The 20,089-nt window shown below is 38.4% G+C and overlaps 1 protein-coding gene across 1 annotated transcript; it reads right to left on the minus strand.

Moving 5' to 3' along the window:
• Positions 1-12,051: 12,051 nt before the first annotated feature.
• Positions 12,052-13,437, minus strand: LOC121262322 (trichome differentiation protein GL1-like). The gene is made up of 3 exons (XM_041164758.1): positions 13,211-13,437; positions 12,966-13,095; positions 12,052-12,778 (listed from the first exon to the last, which is right to left on the minus strand). Exons 1-3 carry the CDS (start codon positions 13,344-13,346, stop codon positions 12,067-12,069), a joined length of 978 nt encoding a protein of 325 aa, XP_041020692.1. The 5' UTR covers positions 13,347-13,437; the 3' UTR covers positions 12,052-12,066.
• Positions 13,438-20,089: the final 6,652 nt, after the last annotated feature.

A 20,089-nucleotide genomic window follows, 5' to 3' on the forward strand; every position in this document is an offset into this window, starting at 1 on the left:
GATCGACCAATACATCTGTTGATTGTTCATACGGCTCACCATGCAGTACCCATTGGGTATACCCCAGATCCATACCATTTACAAATATATGACTTTCTACTTCATCCAATCCTATCGCACACAAATTTTTACACCCTCGACATGGACACTTAATGTAACCACGACTATCAGCAGAGGCCCGTGCAAAATCAATGAAGGTTCTTACTCCACGTGCATAGGGTACGTAATCCTTTCCAAGTTTATCGCTCAGACGCACCCAATTTTTGTCCATTTCTAAAAACATCTATCTATTAATAACACGTACATTGAAAAATCATATGCATCTCATGCTCCAATTCTCATTGCTTTTTTGATAAGGTAGTTGGTCCTATCCCATTCGAAATTATATTATTCATATTGCACAAATCTCGTCACTCTACTACTTTCTACGTTAGTAGAAATTTCGGCAGCACCTCCCCATAGTTCTCCAAATATACAAGTTCAAATAAAGGGATTGTGACCCTACGAACAGTATACTTGAAGAACAGTAGAGGAAGACACCGAAACTTCATATTAAAAGTGGAAAGTAAGGAGTAACAAAAATGTGCAATATAGATAATATAATCCCAAACTGTCCACACTGGACAATTCAGGAATTAGTGGACAAATAAATGTACACTAATTCCCAAACGGGTCTAAGGTTATTTATGCAATGACCCACCATATCTATAAAAAAACACTACAAACAATATCCTCATGTTCTGTGTCTAGATTGTCAAACAAATAGTATTGCATGTTATGTTGTTAAACTAGAGAGATAGAAGAATATCTTCACAAGTTTCCTATTATGAATAGATAACGAGGGAAAATGATCTTGAAGAAATATCTAAATTTTAGTCTAATTGCTTAACTGTTATAGACTCTCCAGTCCTGACAACTCTCAATTAGTAATTGTCAAGACTGGAGGGGAGTAGTCAAGGCCGGAGAGACAATGACAGTCAAGCAAATTGATAGACATTTCTTTAAGATCATTCTGCCTCATTATTATTATATAATTGTTATTATAATTGTTATATATAATTTTAAAGGTTATTATATAATTTTAATTATTATCATTCCACAATTATAATCTTAATTGTTATACTTAATTGAGTGAGTTATTTATTTATATAGACAATAAGTATATAATTTTTATATAAGCATTTATTTGATCCTTATTTACTTACTCTTTAGTTTATAATAAATAAGTATATTTATTCCAACTCTACTTATTTCGTAGGTACAATACTTTTTTATTGAAGAGTATTTTAAAGGTTATAATATAATTTTAATTATTATCATTCTTAAAGTATAATTTTAATTGTTATACTTAATTTCAAAAGTTATAATATAATATTAATTATTATAATTCTTAAAGAGTTATATTAATTGTTATACTTAATTCCAGATGTTATTATAATATTTTAAATATTATCATTCTTAAGTATCATTTTAATTGTTATACTTAATTTCAAATGTTATTATATAATTTTAATTGAGTGAGTTATTTATATTTAATAAGTAATTATTAATTATAGTTATTGTATGTATATATATATATATTTTATATATAGTTAAGTTATATACTTTTTTTTCTTTTTTTTTAAAAGCAAGTTTTATACTATAGTTATAATTAGAATAATAATCATATTCTAACTAAATTAGTATGAATATATTATATATACTTATTAAATGTTGGATATTAAATCTAATATTAAATGTATATTAAATACTTTTAATCTTTACTTAAATTAAAATCCTAAATTTATAATTTTCTTGTCAAAGAACAAATTCAAAAAACATAAAAAAAATTATTATATAAAAAATTCACATAAATACGAAAAACTAAACACAATATATTTCTAACCATATAAACATATATTCACACAAAATTCACAAATAATAATCACAATTATTTCAAGAGTAAGCATAAAATGATAACAATATGTATTAACATATTCCTAAACTTGAGTAAGCAATAACCATGTATTAACAAAACCTAAAGACAATATATTTCTAAACATGTTAACATATTCAAACAAAATTCACAAATAATAATCACAATATTTCAAATCCATATCACAACATATTCACAATAACTCACAAACTATTCACAAACTATTCAAACAATAATCACAATATTTCAAGAGTAATCATAAAATGTATAAACATATTGCTAAAGTTTAGAAATATACCTAGCACTCACAATATCCTCTTACAAATCCAAAGCTTCCAACTTTCCAAAACAACCAATCCTTAAAAAAAATACAACACTAATTTATTATTTTGTATTATATAACAAAAACACAATACAAATATCATAAAATTAAAAAAAAAACTCAATATTTTTTTTTACCAAAACTCAACGGGACTCTCACTCTAACTCTCGCTCTCCCTAACTGACGTCCCTCTCTCACTCAACTCTCTCTCACTTAACCCTCTCTCTCTCTCTCTCTCTCTCTCTCTCCTGCAGGAGACTCTCTCTCAACTCTCTCTCTGTTGCGCGCACGGGAGAAGCAGAAATGAGCCGCTTCCTCCCGTGCGTGTATTCATTAAGTTCTAAAATTATTAGATCAGACGTTCGAACGTTTAAGTTGTACGTTCGAACGTTATATTATCCCGCCCAATTTTAAGATGACGTTCGAACGTAAGAAAATAGGAAACTTTCCCGCACTTTTATTTTCATGTTTGAACGTTAATGAATTTGTCATTCGAACGTTCATAGATTTTCACCGACTGACGTTTGAACGTACAACTTGCACGCCGAACGTTCATATCATCAAAGAGTTACCATAATCGAGTGGGAAATTTTCCGCACTAATTTCCTAACATTCGGACGTTCATAAATTTGGAGTTTGAACGTTATAATTTTCTAGTGATTTTCAGTCACTAACATTTGAACGTACAGTATAAACGTTCAAACGTTTAGATCATCACAGAGATACCTTAATTGAGCGGAAAATTTTCTGCACTTTTAGTTTATGTTCGAACGTTATAATTGAAACGTTCAAACGTACCCTTCCTAACAGATATAAAAAATATAGCGGGAATACATTATTAAAGTTCGAACGTTAAAAAATCATGGTCGGGCGTAAATTTTTATTCAATAGTTAGTATTTCTTAATATGATAGTTATATATACGTATTTTTTTCTAGATACTCACAATATTTCTCTTCATTATAATTTTTTTTTTTAAAAAGTTGAAAAAAATACCAATTTCTTCTCACTATTTTCTTATTTCATACAACCTAATTGTTCGAGATATTCTTTGTTACTATATAAATTATGCATTATATATTATATTATAGTGTAGTATATATACTATATTTTATATATATATATATATATAGTATGATAGCATAGTACTTTAGATGAAAACATAATAATATAGTATATATACTATACCATATATATAAATAAATAATATATAATTCTTTGTTACTTATTAAATTCTGCATTATATACTATACTATAGTGTTCTATATATTCTATATTATATATATATATATATGATAGCATAATACTTTAGATGAAAACATAATTAATATAGTATATATACTATACCATATATATAAATCAATAATATATAATTAATAAAACAAACAACAAAACAAATATATATATATATATATAATGCACTATATAAATACTATATAGTAATGATTCTCTTGAATCACATTATCGGAGGTTCATAATTTGTATGACTTTCAACTGCATCCAAATATATGACTTTCAACTTCATCCAACCCAGTTCCATATCGTTCATAAACATTCCCGACTTTCACGACTATCAATTGTTACGGAATAAAACCACGTTTAGGCCGACATTTCCCTACAGTATCCCACGAGGAGGTAAGTTGTTCAGGCAGTTTGTGATTGGACCCACACCCGCCTGTTGACGCCCGCAAGGAAGGTAAGTTTTCATTTTCGAGCCGCCAAAGGCTGATTCGCACTTTGCTGTGGGAGGGATAAGGTAACCCTTAGGCCTACATTTTCCTACGGTGCCTGCGGGGAGGTTATCTGTTGATGATTTTGTTGACATAGATTTCGTTAGCTGCGCATTTTATTGTTGGCGCCTTATTGGTGATATGAAACCGTGGAGCAGATGTTCTGCATATTCTTGAAAAGTCACAATTTTATTAAATAAAAGGAAAAGTACAAGATAGGTGAAGAGGTGTTACAAAATTTAGGGACACAAAATTCCAGTTCGGGGAGGTCATCTTCCATTCTTCCGCGCACCCCCAGAGCTCTTTTCCCCCTCGAAATTGGTGGGGCGAATTGTAGACGGAGGCCTGTCGCGGTTTCTTAGATGGTGCCTAGCCTATTTTCGTTCTGTTAGTGTCGTCCAAGGTAGGCCTTTCATCTTTGTGCTTTAGCTCCTGGACATAGCATTCTCTCGGTGATATCTACTCTCCTCGGACTTCCCCCACTCCCTAGGGAGTTGGGAACTTCATTTTGAGGTGGTAGGTTGACGTGACGGCCCTTAAGCTATAGAGGGTGGGCCTCCCGATGATGTGTTGTATGCCGACAGAGTCTTCACCACCAGAAGTCAACCAAAACAGGGGCCATGCAGGTCTACTTCCCACCAGGATGGATAACGTGATGGTTCCCACTGGCTAGACAATACTTCTAGAGAAGCCTTTTAAGGGCATGGGGGCGGGCAGCAGCCAGACGACCTCAATACCCATCTTGGCAAAGGCTTCCCAGAACAGGATGTCTGCAGAACTACCTTTATGAATGAGAATTATGCGGGTAAAGTTGGCGACAAGCATGGGGACCACTAGCGCGTTGTCCTGGGGGTACAAGACCCCTTCTTCATCAGCCTCTGTGATAGGGGTGAAAATCGGCATCGTCGGCACAGTTTTTGGGTAAAACCGACGCCAATCGACGACTGAAAAACTGGGGGAGCAACCGACCTTAACTGGTCGGTGTCAATTCCACTAGCGGCGTGATTCTACTGAGAGAGAGAGAGAGAGAAAGAGAGAGAGTGGCAGAAGAGAGAGAGAGATGCAGATGAGATAGAGAAATGGAAGAAGGTTGGGGAAGAAGAAGACCCTATACCGAAACGACGCCGTTCTACATAAGTTTAAGTGGAATGACGTCGTTTCAGACAATTTTTTTTTCTTACGTCTTTAATAAAACGACGTTGTTTTCTTTAATACCAAACGGCGTCGTTTCTATTATCTATTGTATACTTATAGATATAGAACGACGTCGTTCTATTTGAAATTAAGTGGAACGGCGTCGTTTTGATTGTTCCGGTCGCCCAGGTCCTAGCTCCTTACCCTTGATCTTCCTTTCTCTCTTGTTCCTATTTTCAGGCTAGGGAGCGGCAATGTTTTTGCTATTTTGCATATTTCTTCCTTCCTCCAGGGGAGAAGCAGTCCTCGGTATTGCATGAGGTGGACCAATAGTACGTGCAATAGCAGCGCATTGCTCCCCGGTCATCTTCCTTTTGTATGGCGAACATGGTCCAGGTACCTTGCCGGGTGTAACACCCCGTATTTTAGTGTATTTTCACTGAAAAATTATTTTTAATAATTCAAAAAATTTATTCTCTTATTTTATAATTATCGGATATTTTAAATGGGTTATTTTATGATCTTTAAATTGTGAAAAATTAAATTGTTATGTTTTCTTAATATTTATTTACTGTTGTACATTTAAATTGTTCTTCTTTAAACTTAATTGATTGTGGGATTTAATTATTTTATTTTCATTGTATCATTACGTTTAATTTAATTTAATTGATTTGCTGTTTTAAAATCATTTTCGTTGGATCATTTTCTGTGACCCAAGATGTGAGGATCGGACCTCATTTCTTTTCCTTCATTTTTCTTTTTCTCATTTTCTTTTCTTTCTTTTCTTTTTCTCCCAGTTTTTTTTTCTCTCCCGCGCGACTCACTCTCTCTCTCTCTCTCCGTCCTGTTTTGCCTTCCGCCCAGCCCACCGCCGGTGACCGACACTGCCCCCACCGTTCAACTCCCCACCGGCCGGCGTCCCTTCCCCTTAAATCTCAGCTCCTCCATCGCCGGCGTTCTCCTCCACGCCCGGCTTGAAGCCGGGGCCTTCTCTTCCTTCGCGCGCCGCCGTCGCGCCACCTCCGGCCACCATCTCTTCACCACTTCATCCCCGACCTCTTAGCAACCCAATGAACCCAACTCCGGTTCTGATTCGTCACCGGTGAAGCACAACCAAGCTCATCTCCGATTTCGACTTTTTGGCCTTAAAACAGCCCTTTGCGCCGCTACCCACGGCAAACCACCACCACCATTGGTTTCACCGACCTCTCTAGGCCATACTCTATCAATTTCGGGTCTTGATTTGTCCCCATTCAAAAGTGGGTATTTGAGACCCACGGCCACAGTGTATTTTACACTGTTACGTTGCTGAGTCACCACTTCTTGCACCTCTGTGATCCTTCGAAAATCATATTATAGCGCTGTAAGTATTTTTCCAAATAACTATCGTGATTTAAATGTATTTTTACACTAACCCATATTATTGTGATCTGGTTGGACATGCCGAACTGAGTCCGAGGAGTTCGGGGGTCGGATGGACTATGGACGGAGTTGTGTGATTGATTGGTATTGTTGGTTGTTGGTTGTTGGTTTTGGTGTTCATGTACATAGCATATTGCACGCATGATCATGTTTGTAAAGGAAACTGGGTTTTCGTGTACATGCATCATGTTCATGTGTTTCATGAAAACTGGGTTTTCATGTGTTAAAGGATTTTGGGTGCGTGTGTATCACGACCCCAAGCCGAGATGGGGTATTATCTTGGTGGAGCTCTTCTGGTCACTCGGGAGCGGAATATACTGAGTGACGTCCCCTGGATTGTTGCTGGGCGACGATGGGATCGGACAAGATGGTCTCGTGCCGACTCCGTGGCCCCTTTGATGGTGGGGGCTAGAGGATGCTTGGCCACGTACGCGCTGGGCGTGGAACTGGGCATCGCTCGTTGCTTAGTGGGTGCTTGGCCACAAACGCGCTGGGCGCGGAACTGAGCATCGCTACGAAGCCAGGACCTGCGGATGATCCCTAAGGGAGATCATGGTGCATTGGTTAATGGAATATTGGGTTATTTTCTGGAAAAATGACAGAGTATTGTTTTTGGGCCAAAATGGGATTTTGGCGTGCGTTGGAAAATATCTATTTTCGGGAAAAATAGTATTTTTGGATTTAATGTATATCATCATATGCATGCATGTTAGTAGCATTAATGTATTTTTATCTTGTGGTTATTTGGGTTATACTTACTTGCGGTACCATTTTGTAGTAACGCAGATTTTGATGCAGAGGAGGTTGAGGGTGAGCCTGAAGAGTCGGCTCCGCTCGAGGAGTGATTGGATCACTCGTATTTGGTTGGGACTTGTAAACATTTATTATGGATGACTGTATAATTGTTTAAACCTTTTAACTGATTGTTTAAATTGTATTAACAATTCTGGTACTTAGTTGTATTAATTATCCGCTGCGTTGTTTTTGTACACTGTTGCATGTACACACACTTGGCACTAACGTTGGGATGTGTGACCCTGTTGTCATCATTCCGGTGTCTCGATTCCCGTGTCTCTTTACATGGGGGTCGTGGGCGCCACACCGGGACTTGCTTTAGCATCTTCAGCTAGGAACACTTCTCCCCTTTTTCATAGGGCTTGGCCTTAGTTGGGGCATTCTCCTTCCTCTATGCGCTCTTCACTTCCTTCCTTCGTGGCTCCGTCAATCCTGAAAGAGTGTCTTTTGCGTTGATAAAGTTGTCAGCCTGGTCCATGAACTCCCGCAATGTCGCAGGAGTCCGTCTGGCTTGCTCTGTCGTAAACTGGGAGCGTGGCTAGACTCCTCCCAAGAGCGCCGCCAAGGCAATTTTTTTGTCTTGGTCGTCAGTGGTCATACGCTCTCTATTGAACCGGGCTAAGTAGAACTTCAGGCTTTCATCCTCTATCTGTTTGGTGGTGAGAAGGTACGCAGCCGGATGCAGCCTCCTCCGACTGGACATGAACTAGATTAGGAACAGTCTGGCTAGCTTGCCGAAGCTGTCCACCGATCCAGGAGCCAGTGACCCGAACCATACGTGGGCCGACCCCGTCAGGGTCAGCGGGAATGCTCTACAAGTTATTTCCCTAGGGAAGCCATGCAGCGTCATGTGAGCCCTAAAGGTTTCCAGGTGCTCGATGGGGTCCCTTCCTCCGTTATACATCTCCATAGCAGGGACTCTAAAACTTTGGTGGCGAAGGAACCGCCAGTACTTCTTCAATATAGGGCAAGCTCATGCTCGTGAGCAAATGGTCTACCGTTGACGATGTACCCACTTTCCCTACTATTTCCTCATATTTCCCCTTAAGGCTGCGAAGCTCGTCCTCCATGTTTTTTACTCATCCTTGTTGAGTCTTGCATGCGATCCTACGTGCTCAGTGTCGCTGGACCTTGCCCCGCCATCTTGCTCCCGTTTAGGTTTTTTTAGTTCCTCGTTCTCTTTACGGAGTGTCTCTATTACGCCAGTTAGTTTCGTCACCCATTCCTCCATGGTTTTCAACCTAGCTTTCATGGCGTCTCCCATATCTCTCCTGAGTTGTTCAGAACGGGTTGTCGTAGACATGAGAATGGCATACAAGATCTATTATGATCCCACAGACGGCGCCACTCTTAATGTCGTGTTTCGCACACTTTTGGGCCAAGCTCTGACAACTCAGGGCCATGCACAAGGTAGAAAAAGTATGGCTTTGAGAGGGCGGCATCGGGCACGGGTAACCTCCGATGCCAAAGTTAGTAAATATTCTTGGAGTGTAGTAAATAAGTAAAAGAGTCTATGAATCAGAGAGATATTCTCGTTCCTGAGATTTGCTATTTATACCACAGACCTGGGGAGCAGATAATGCCTACTATCATGACGTCCCGGTTCTCAGTACTATTCCTTGTGTTAGAATCTTTAAATATGGCGTGGCTCTGCTATGGCGTCATTGATGTGGCGTAGCTCCACCGAGTTAATGCCCCATCTCGGCTCGGGGTCGTGATACACACGCACCCAAAAATATTATCACATAAAAACCCAGTTTTCATAAACACATGAACATGAATGCAATACACGAAAACCCAGTTTTCCTTTACAAACATGATCATGCGTGCCAAATGCAATGTACATGAACCAACACAATATCCAAACCAACAATTACCAATCCAATCAAATCCAACCAAACAACTCCAATCACAAATCCATCCGACCCCGAACTCCTCGGACTCAATCCTGCATGCTAAATAAATACAGTGAAATGGGTTAGTACAAAAATACATTTAAATTACGAAAGTTCTTTGGAGAAATACTTACAATGCTATATAATAATTTTTCGAGGATCACGGGTGCGCTCGAAGTGGAAAAATAGCTGTCGAACAGTGTAAAATACACTGTGGCCGTGGGTCACATATACCCACTTTTCAACGGTGACAAACGAAGACTCAAATTTGATAGAGTAGGGCCTAGGGAGGTCGGTGAAGCTAGTGGTGGTGGTGGTTTGCCGTGGGTGGCGGCACAATGGGCGGTAGAAGACCAAAATACCCAAATCGGAAATGTAGATGGTGGAGCTTCACCGGTGGCGGATCGGAGGTGGGGTTGGGTCCAATGGGTTGCTAAGAGGTCGAGAATGAAGTGGTGTGAAGATGGTGGCCAATGGTGGTGCGAGGGCGGCGCTGGAACGAAAGTGATGCCACGGCTTTGAAGGGCTACTGGTGGTTAACGGCGGCGCGAATGGAGGTGAGGTTGGTGGGGTAAGGTCGCCGGCGGCTGGGGAACCAAATGGGGTGGGCGGTGATGGTCACGGCGGCGGGTTGGGTATGGGCGACGGACGCACGGGAGAGAGGGAGAGCGGGTTGGGCTTCGCGCGGGAGAGAAGGAGAAATAAGGAGGAAAAAGAAAAGAAAGAAAAGAAAAGGAGAGGAAAGAAAAATGGAGGGAAAAGAAATGAGGTTCAATCCCCATAACTTGGGTCAGAAAAATGATCCAACGGAAACGATTTCAAAACCTCAAATTAAATAAAATAATTTAAACGTAATGGTAAAGTCAAATTAAAATAATTAAATCCCACAGTAATTAATTAAATATGAAAAACAATTTAAATGCACAACAATAAATAAATATTAAGAAAGCACATAAAAATTAATTTTCACCAATTAAAAATCCTAAAAATAATCTAATTAAAATCCAATAATTTTAAAACAAGAGAATAATTTTTGAATAAAATAAAAATAATACTTCAATAAAAATACACTAAAATACGGGGTGTTACAATACGTGGGCCGACCCCTTCAGGGTTAGCGGGAATGCTCTACAAGTTATTTCCCTAGGGAAGCCATGCAGCGTCATGTGAGCCCTAAAGGTTTCCAGGTGCTGGATGGGGTCCCTTCCTCCGTTATACATCTCCATAGCTGGGACTCTAAAACTTTGGTGGTGAAGGAACCGCCAGTACTTCCTCAATATAGGGCAAGCTCGTGCTCGTGAGCAAATGGTCTACCGTTGACGACGTACCCACTTTCCCTACTATTTCCTCATATTTCCCCTTAAGGCTGCGAAGCTCGTCCTCCATGTTTTTCTACTCATCCTTGTTGAGTCCTGCATGCGATCCTACGTGCTCAGTGTCGCTGGACCTTGCCCCGCCATCTTGCTCCTGTTTAGGGTTTTTTAGTTCATCGTTCTCTTTACGGAGTGTCTCTACTTCGCCAGTTAGTTTCGTTACCCATTCCTCCATGGTTTTCAACCTAGCTTTCAAGGCGTCTCCCATATCTCTCCTGAGTTGTTCAGAACGGATTGTCGCAGACATGAGCATGGCATGCAAGATCTATTATGATCCCACAGACGACGCCACTTTTAATGTCGTGTTTCGCACACTTTTGGGCCAAGCTCTGACAACTCAGGGCTATGCACAAGGTAGAAAAAGTATGGCTTTGAGAGGGTGGCATCGGGCACGGGTAACCTCCGATGCCAAAGTTAGTAAATATTCTTGGAGTATAGTAAATAAGTAAAAGAGTCTATAAATCAGAGAGATATTCTCGTTCCTGGGATCTGCTATTTATACCACAGACCTGGGGAGCAGATAATCCTTACTATCATGACGTCCCGGTTCTCAGTACTATTCCTTGTGTTAGAATCTTTAAATACGGTGTGGCTCTGCTACGGCGTCATTGATGTGGCGTGTTGCCTCGGTTATAGAGCCATTAATGCAGCGTGGTTATTTGATTTCCTTCTCTCAGACTTTCTTCCTCCTAGTCCATTCATGTTTTCTCTGTCAGTAGATCAATGGCTCTTCGTATATCACGCCTATTGTGTGGGCGGGCACTTGAGGACTGGACACTACTCGAGGGGTTCTCAGATCGACGAGTCTCATCCTCTGCAGCACCATCCCTCCTACAGGTCATGTATAGAGGAGTTTCCTCTTGGGTTGGGTTAATGGCATTTTCGTCTAGGCCGGGCTTGATGGGGTCTTTTGGGCTTCGTGGGGAAAATCACCTTACAGATATCATCCCAAGAGAGGGCTTCTATTTGTGATATGAGGAGACCAATATCTTGAGGGGCTTGTCTCATGGTTGATTGTTACGAGAACATGATTATGTGGAGGTTTTGCAAGTAATGTTCAGATCAAGAAGAGGGATGGATTAGGTAAGTGAATAGGAAAATGGTACTAGAAGGGACTAGAGAGGGGGGAGAGGCTCCGTTTGGATAGTAAAAGTGTTTCATTTTATCTCATTATTACAACTTTTTTAAAATTTCACCAAAAATATAATAAACAATTCAACTTTTTTAAATCTTAAAATAATAATAATATTACAAAATAATATTCTAATAATATTTTATTCAATTTTCAATTTTCATCTCAATTCATCTCATCCCAACTCACTATCGAAATGGCAACTTACTCATCTGGAGAGAGCTGCGCTTGCAAATCACTTTTTCCATCCTATCTTATCAAAACAATATATAAGAAGTTGTGCAAATCTAGCACCTTTAAATGCCAAACATAATTATTTAGGACGAGTACGCTATTAGCTTGCAAAAACTCAAAATTTAGGTGTAAGCAACTTTAGCCAGTCGGAGAACAAAATGTCTATATCATCCCCAAGCTGCCAGCCATCATTTGAATCTAGAAACAATGGCTGGAATAAATCTGCAGAAGAAACCATATTATAATTATTATCAGGTTGGTCGCCTTCAGCAGTACTGCTACTACTACCAAAGCCGCCATTAATTGTTCCCGTAATTTCTTGCGATAATGGAGGATTAAGAAGAGTGCCGCCGCTATCGCCTTCGATCGCGTTTTTCAGCTCGTTTATATTAACGTCACTGCGCTTCGCGAAATCGGAATCAAGCACGTTGCAAAATTCCTCCGAACTAAAGTCCATAATGAAGTTTGTCGGCGTGATTTCTATTTCCCCGGACGTTGATGACAGCGGCCCGGCTCTTGATTTTGATGGTTCTAGCTTGGGTTTGGTTAAGCCGGCTCCGGAGAAAGGTCCTGTTAATGCCGCGTTCTTCATGTCTGGATTTAATTGAATGACGTCTTCCTTCACTTGCTGCAGCTGCGGACCGACACCACAGGACAGCGCCGCCCCACCCTGAAGATCAACCCTAATGTCTGGCTTTTTGTCAGTAATCTCAACAGACCTTGTTGATGGGAACTGATCTCTGGCCTTCTTGGCTATATAGGAGTTCCAGTAATTCTTGATTTCGTTGTCTGTTCTTCCTGGTAGCCTCCCTGCAATCAGAGACCATCTGCAAATATTGCGTAATAATGCTGGATCAGTAGTAGTGTTGGATTGATATAAATATGGGAAATGATATTCCCACGGAAGAAATATCACCGATGAGTGCAGCGCTACTGCCCTATAAATATTTATCAGAAATATAATTCTGATTATAATTACGAAGTATAATCTATTAAGGACAAAAGTAGTAGTACCTGTTGCCTAAGAGCTTGTGCAGCCTAATGATTAGTTCTTCTTCATCTTCTGAAATGTTCCCTCTCTTTATGCCTGGTCTAAGATAATTCATCCAACGAAGTCTGCAACTCTTTCCACATCTCTTGAGCCCTGCACCAGACATCCATCAAAAGTACACATGCATATATAATATGTCCGTGGGTTAATTCTTGGAACTTGAAATAACTCATGCATGGAATTTTAGGATCGATTTCTCAAGTAGTACCTGTTTGTTTGGCAAGGTTACTCCATTTTCCTTCTCCATGGGTTTCGACATAATCTACGAGGATTTCGTCTTCCAGAGCAGACCATGCTCCTTTGGTTAGTCCATCCTCCGAACTGATTCGAGGACTTCTGCCCATCTCAAGACTAGTGTGTTTTTTTTCCTCGTACGTGATGTTTCTTGTTGCGAGACAAAACAGTAATCCTAGTTTGTTGGGGGAGGGTTCTGATCTTTTTTTTTTTCCCAAATGTTTGGGAAGGTGTCTGATCTTTATAGATGGGCGTGTCCTTTTTCTTCTTTCTTGTTTGAGTTTGCTGCTTACATCTCATTACAAAGAAAAATATCGATCAGATGAGTTAATTATATATATATATATATATATATATATGATGAAAATGACTATTTACAATAAAAACAAATTTATTTTGATAAAAAATAATTATTTTCCTAAGAAATAATTGATTATAACTAAGCATCTTTTAAGAATGTCTATTTTTATTTTTATTTTTTTTAATTTTTTTTTCTTGATCTAATTAAATTCTTCTATTTATTATTTATATATTACATATTTAATAAGAAAAATAATTAAAAAAATTATATATTGTGTAGAAATGATGAGCTTTTGTTTATTATTGGAAATAAAAAGAGAAAAAGGACAATGATGTGATCTATACGGAGGTTCGACGAATTTCCGCCTTTAATAAGCATTTATGGTGAGATACTATTTTGCTGAACAATTTTGGGGTATATATTCCGTCGACGACATTCTATTACTGTTGTTGAAAGAAATCGTACGTTGATCGCGTTACTATGTTTAAAAAGACTATGTACCATGTTTTGAAAGGCTATGTCCTATGTTTCAAAAGACTATCCTAATTTGATATTATGCATGGCTGTCACGTACACATCTGTCCTTCCAAAATGATTTATTATTTTTCTCCCAAGCGAACGTTTCAACGAACTACTGAAACTTGAAAGTTTGTTACTGGTAAAACCAAAATAAAAGGAAAAATAAATCACCAAACTTATTGTACGGGTCTTGCTCCAAAGCTAACTCTAAACGAGCTAGAGCTAGACATTTGAAAGTTTGTTTAAAAGACAAGTTATGCTGCTTGCTTATATTAGTGGATCAGATTTGGGTGAGTCACATATATGTTACTCGTTTGAGGAATATGGGCCCATCGACTCAACAATTACTTTAACTTCTCATGCCCAACCCAACAGGGCTGGGCCATGGAGACTCACACTCCGTTTTAGAATTAGAATTTTAAGGCTTTTAGATGTGAACAGTGAACACACGTTGGGCCAATTTTTTTTACTGCTACAGTAGCTATCTACGATTTTCAATTCTTTTTTGAAAGAAAAATGCTTAAGACAGTTGCCTGCCTCAAGCGCGGTGTAAATGGATACTGAGTTGGCAAAAAACAAAATGTTGCGTTTTATTTTTTGCCAACTTTTTGTTTATCCCGCTACAAGACCCATCCCTCTCCTCCATCCCAAATCACGCTGCAAGACCTTCCCTCTCTCTCCTCAGACCGACGCTGCAAGACGGCAAGACCCTTCTCGTGGTAGGGGCAAGGCGTGACGGGGCTAGGCTAGATGAGCCGTGGTGGCGCGGCTGAAGTTGGCTAAGGGTGTGAGATCCCTAGTTTTCATAGGTTTTAATTTCCTTTTTATTTATTTAATGTGTTATTTTATTTTATTTATGATATGTTAATTTATTTTGGTGTATTTTCGGTTTGGACTTTTTAATTAGCAATGTTTTATTTTTTTTGGTCTCTGTGTGTGTTGTTTGGGCCGTGTGTGTGTTTAAATTTGATCCAGCCCGTGTGTGTGTTGTGTTTTGTCCCAATCCGTGTGCAGGGCCCAGCCCGTGCGTTTTATTTGAACCCAGCCCCTTGTTTGTCAAAAATGGCACCGTTTTGGATTGGAACTTAGGGCTCCATCGTTTTCCTCTTGGCACCACACTGCTCTTCTTCTTTTCTTCTTCTACCATTTTCTAGCAACTTCTTGTTCCACCTGGTGTCGTTACTACCACCACCTTTCCATGGCAGCTCCATGTCGCTCAGTTGTGGCTCCGAGGACTCGCTATCCAGCTACTGCTCCACGTGGCCACCCCCTTCCACCTTGAGCTCCCATGATTGCCCCCATGTCGTTCGGCAACGTCTACCCCCAACTGTTGTCAAGCCATCACTTCACCACGCGACCCCCACAGCCACGCATCTCTTCCACGACTTACACTGTTGTTTTGTGCTTTTCTACCCATGTGACACACAACCCCTCCAACCGCCATACATGGCCTATAAATAGGCCACGGTTCCTCTATTAAATCCTCTTAGTTCCTCTTCCTCTCTCAAACTCGTATAAGCATTTTTCATCTCTAAGTGTTTAATGTGTTGTTCTGAGAATTTTGGTTGTTAATCCGAGAGCTTGAGGAGTTTTGTCGTGCTCTGTCTGTTCTAAAGTTGTGAAATTTCACTCAGTTTCTTGTTGAATTTTTGGTACTTGCCGTGAGTTGAGTTTTCCATCCTTTTTCCTAGCTCGAAATTCCCTTGAGAGAAAACTCACCAAAACTGTTGCTGTTTTGCCCTTGAATCACTGTTGCTGCCACCTTTGGCAGCACCTCATTTCGCGCGATCTTCCAGAAATTTTTCAACTTATGTATGTAATTTTTCGACGCAAATTCATGAATTTTAAAATAGCGTTATTGGCTTTTATTGATAAACTGTTGGTTTGTTGGAATTCAGCCCTGAGCCGTTGAAGTGTTGGGTTTTAATTGCAATTGGTGTTGATGTTGGGCCTTGAGCCGGACTTGGAGGATGGGATTGTGCGTGTAGTTGTGAAACTGTATATTTGTAAATGATTGAGATTTTATGTAAATGAGATATTTAATATGTCATCCAATAATTGTTGTCATGCACATTTATCGTCTTAAATAAATTGTGATATGAAGTCACGTTGTCTGTTTTGAAAATTGAGATTGATTATGTGGGTGCGTGTATATCACGACCCCAAGCCGAGATGGGGCATTATCTCAGTAGAGCTCCTCTGGTCACTCGGCAGCATAACAGACTAACGTGACGTCCCATGAGTTGTCGCAGGGAAACGACGGGAATGGACGAGACGGTAATGCTCTCATACCGATTTCGTGACCTTTTGGCTGGTGAGGTTAGAAGATGCTTGGCCATGTACGTGCTGGGCACGGAATTGGGCATCGCTCGTTACGAAGTCTCATGCAAGGATGTTACCCGTGGTGTGACGATGAGAGCCAGGGTATGCGGACGGTTCATAGGGGAGACCATGATGCATGCATAATAAGATAATAGTTATGATTGGGCCAAAATGAGATTTTTGGGGTGAGTAATTAAAAGTGTATTTTTTGGAAAAATAATGTGGTTTTGTTTTCTGCATATTTGTCCATATGGAGACGTGTGATTACATTAATGTGTTTTAAATCTCTTAGATGTTGTTTTGGTTAATTACTTGCTGAGGGCCAAGATAATTTGCTCTGTTATTGACTTCCTGAAACAGAGAACACGGTGGAGCATGTCTTACGGCATTATGGTTGCTGCAGTTTGTCGCCGGTTGCTCGTCTATGGAGGAAAGGCTCACAGTGTTTAGGGCATTGCTCAGTTTTGGTTTCTCATGGTGCTGCCTGGCAGGGCTTCCGGTGGAGGATTTGTTCTGGTCGTGCGTTGTGGAGACGTACTGGATGGGTCAATAAATTTGTTTGCAATTGGCAGATTAACTTGTTGTCTCATTTTGCACGATAATGTTCAGTTAGTGTTGAATGTCTTACATGAAATCTCAAGCTTGTGCAGTAAAAAAATTGATTGTAGCAGGTTTGGGTCCAAAGACTTTACATGAAATCTTGTATATTTTGTTTATTGAAAAAACTCTTTTACATGAAATATGAGGGTAAAAGAGTAAAATCACATATTTTTAAGTGGTGTGTTAGAGTGTGGGGCTTCTGTGTAGCATGACTCTAAAATATATGTGTTTCGTGTGGTGATCGTAATTAAACCATCCAGTACTTGGTGGGATATATGTTAATTATATATATGGAGCTCATATATAGCGAAATGGTCTTGTGCATAGGGTAACATGACTTGGACACACACAGAGATAAGCGCCAAGGTCGACGATTTTTGTCAATCTATTTTTTTTCCATTTTTGCCCTTGGTTTTATACAATAAGCGGGCTATTGAATAACTGTTTTTCCATTTTTGTCCTTCAATTGGTACTTCTTTGCTATTTCTGCCCCTGATACCTTTTTCTCCATTTTTGCCCCTGAATTGGTATTTGTTTGCTATTTATGTCCTTGCCATTCTTAGTCAATTTATGATGTTGTCCTTATTTTTTTCTTCTCGAATTCCTGTGTTTTCATTTTATCAAATTTCTAAATTTTTCTTCTCCTGTTTTCGACTGCCTTCATGATTTCATTTTTTTCATCTTATCAGATTCAAGATTTTTTTTTCGTCCCACCACCTTCTTGATTTCATTTTTTTTCCATCTTAAGCGTTTCCCACCGCCTCCACTGTTCTTCTCTTATCAGATTCTCATATCTTTTTTTACATTTCTTTATCACTTCCTCTGCCTGCTTCTTTGTATAAGAATAATATTCATTTTTACATTTATCAGAATCTGATCCTGTTTCTATCTTTTCTACCATTTCAACCGCTCTTTTTTTCTCAATTTTTGTTCTACCATTCTCTACCGCTTTCTCGATTTCTTTTCTCTCCATCTTATCACTGCTTCGGCCGCTTCTTTTTTCATCATCTTTATCATATTCTCAATTTCTTTACATTTCTTTATCGTTTCTGATTTCTTTCTTCCTTTTTTTTTTTGGTGTTGTCTACCGATTAAACCGCTTGTTATCAATTTTTTATTTGTTAAATTTCCCCACTGCTTAAGCAACTGCCATCAGATTATCTACGTAATTTTTTTACACCGTTTTCGCCGCTTTTGCTTCAATATAAAAGCAATTGTGATGTTTTATCTTTTCTGCTATTTGCAATCTAATAAAATCACAAAAATCTAATTGTTGCCTTCGGAGTTCTAAATTCCGTCGACTCTACTCTTTCATTTGTGGGTTTCGGAATGAATTAGGTATGCTTCTGTTAAAAATTTATGGCTTTGGTATTTCCGAATTTGTTGCCTCCAATAATTTCTATGCATTCATCAAATAAGACACCCTCATACATGTTAGAAAAAATTTAGAGTGGAAAAAAAATAAATAGATGCACATAGTATTTGAAGCTGTGTAGAGAACTAAATAGAAATAAATATGTGCATCTGAAAAACAAACAATATTATACAAAGTAAATTCCTAACATAATAGAAAGAAATCTAAATAAACAGATGCGCATAGTATTTGTAGCAGAGCAGACAAAAATATAGAAAAAAAATATGACTGAGAAAGATGCTCTTACTTAAGAACAAATCTGATATATGAAGATGTGCAGAGATGTGTAGGGAAAAAAATAAAAACAGAAACGAACATATATTCATTTATGTACAGATTCACAATAGATGAAAAACTAAACAAAACAAAGATCAAACGGAAACAAAAAATAAGCATCTGAATATATGTTCTAACGAAAAATAACCAACAGAAACTAACATCAATTCATTAATGTATAGATTCACAAAAGAAGAGAAAAGAAACAAAACAAAGTCAAAACATGTGAAGATTTGTTTAGATTTATAGACAAATGAACATCGCAGATTAGAACACATCCTCTTCAAACAAAATAAAACCCCTTACAAAAAAAAAGTACATCTACAGAAAAACATACAACAAACAGAGAAAGTTGTCTACATGGTTTCATGGAATATGGACCTCTCTATGCTTCCATATTAAACTTAAATATGAATTTTCCAATGCTTCCATGAAATAGTACATACACATGCATATAAATAAAAAAATCCCATGTAAAAAAATAAATAAATGCGTAGTACAATAGACTTGAAAAAGATTTAATATAAAAAAATATATGAGTAAGCAATAAACATTGGCTCTGATCTGAAGATTTCTAGATCTGTAGGGAAATAAAAAAAAAAAAATCCACCATTTAGATCTCAACACAATGTCTTCAAATATACAAATATTTGATCAGATATATAGACAAAATTTCAGAGATAGCCCAACTAAAAAAAATACATCAATTCCGATCTGCATATACAAAAACACAAACAAAATGAAAAAAAAAAACTATTTACAAAAAAACACCTACAGATTAATGAAAACGTAAGGAAAAAAAATCAAGAAACCAACTTCAAAAGGAATTTAAATCAAATTTCGACTTCTGTACAAAACACAAACCAAATAGAAAAAAAAAAAAAGAAAAAAAAAGAGAGAAATAAATAAAACCGCTTAATAGAAAAAAACCTACAGATTAACGAAATAAATAGAGGAGGAACAAAACCTAAGTCAAAAGCGGGAACATGAGTGAGGGAGATCAGAAAGGAGCGAAGAGACAATCCGACAGAGTGATATATATATATATATATATATATATATATAGAGAGAGAGAGAGAGAGAGAGAGAGAGATATAGAAGAGAAAATTTACCCTAGATTTTCTCGGCGTTGTCGGTAACTAAGGCAACGGCTATATCTGTTGCAGTGACTAATAGTGGTGAGAAAGGGAAATGACGGTGAGCAACAAAGGGAAGAGAGAAAGAGACAATTTTGACAAATAGAAGGGACTTCGATGGAGGAGAGGAGGAAGGAGGAGGAGAGAGAGACGAAAAGAAGAGAAAAAAAAAATTAGGTTTCGAAGGTTATGAGCCGTGAGGATGAAATTAGGGTTTGGTTGGAGAGAGGGGAAAGAAACGAAGGGAAGAAAAATGTGGAGGCCAAATACACTGCCCATTTCATT

The sequence above is a fragment of the Juglans microcarpa x Juglans regia genome, chromosome 4S (assembly GCF_004785595.1).
Source record: "Juglans microcarpa x Juglans regia isolate MS1-56 chromosome 4S, Jm3101_v1.0, whole genome shotgun sequence".
Lineage (NCBI taxonomy): Eukaryota > Viridiplantae > Streptophyta > Magnoliopsida > Fagales > Juglandaceae > Juglans > Juglans microcarpa x Juglans regia.

Coding starts and splice junctions, on each gene's coding strand:
- LOC121262322 (XM_041164758.1), bottom strand. CDS start 13,346: ATGGGCAGAAGTCCTCGAATCAGTTCGGAGGATGGACTAACCAAAGGA. Junction 13,096..13,210: donor TAACCTTGCCAAACAAACAG/GTACTACTTGAG, acceptor TGTCTGGTGCAG/GGCTCAAGAGATGTGGAAAG. Junction 12,779..12,965: donor CACAAGCTCTTAGGCAACAG/GTACTACTACTT, acceptor CAATATTTGCAG/ATGGTCTCTGATTGCAGGGA.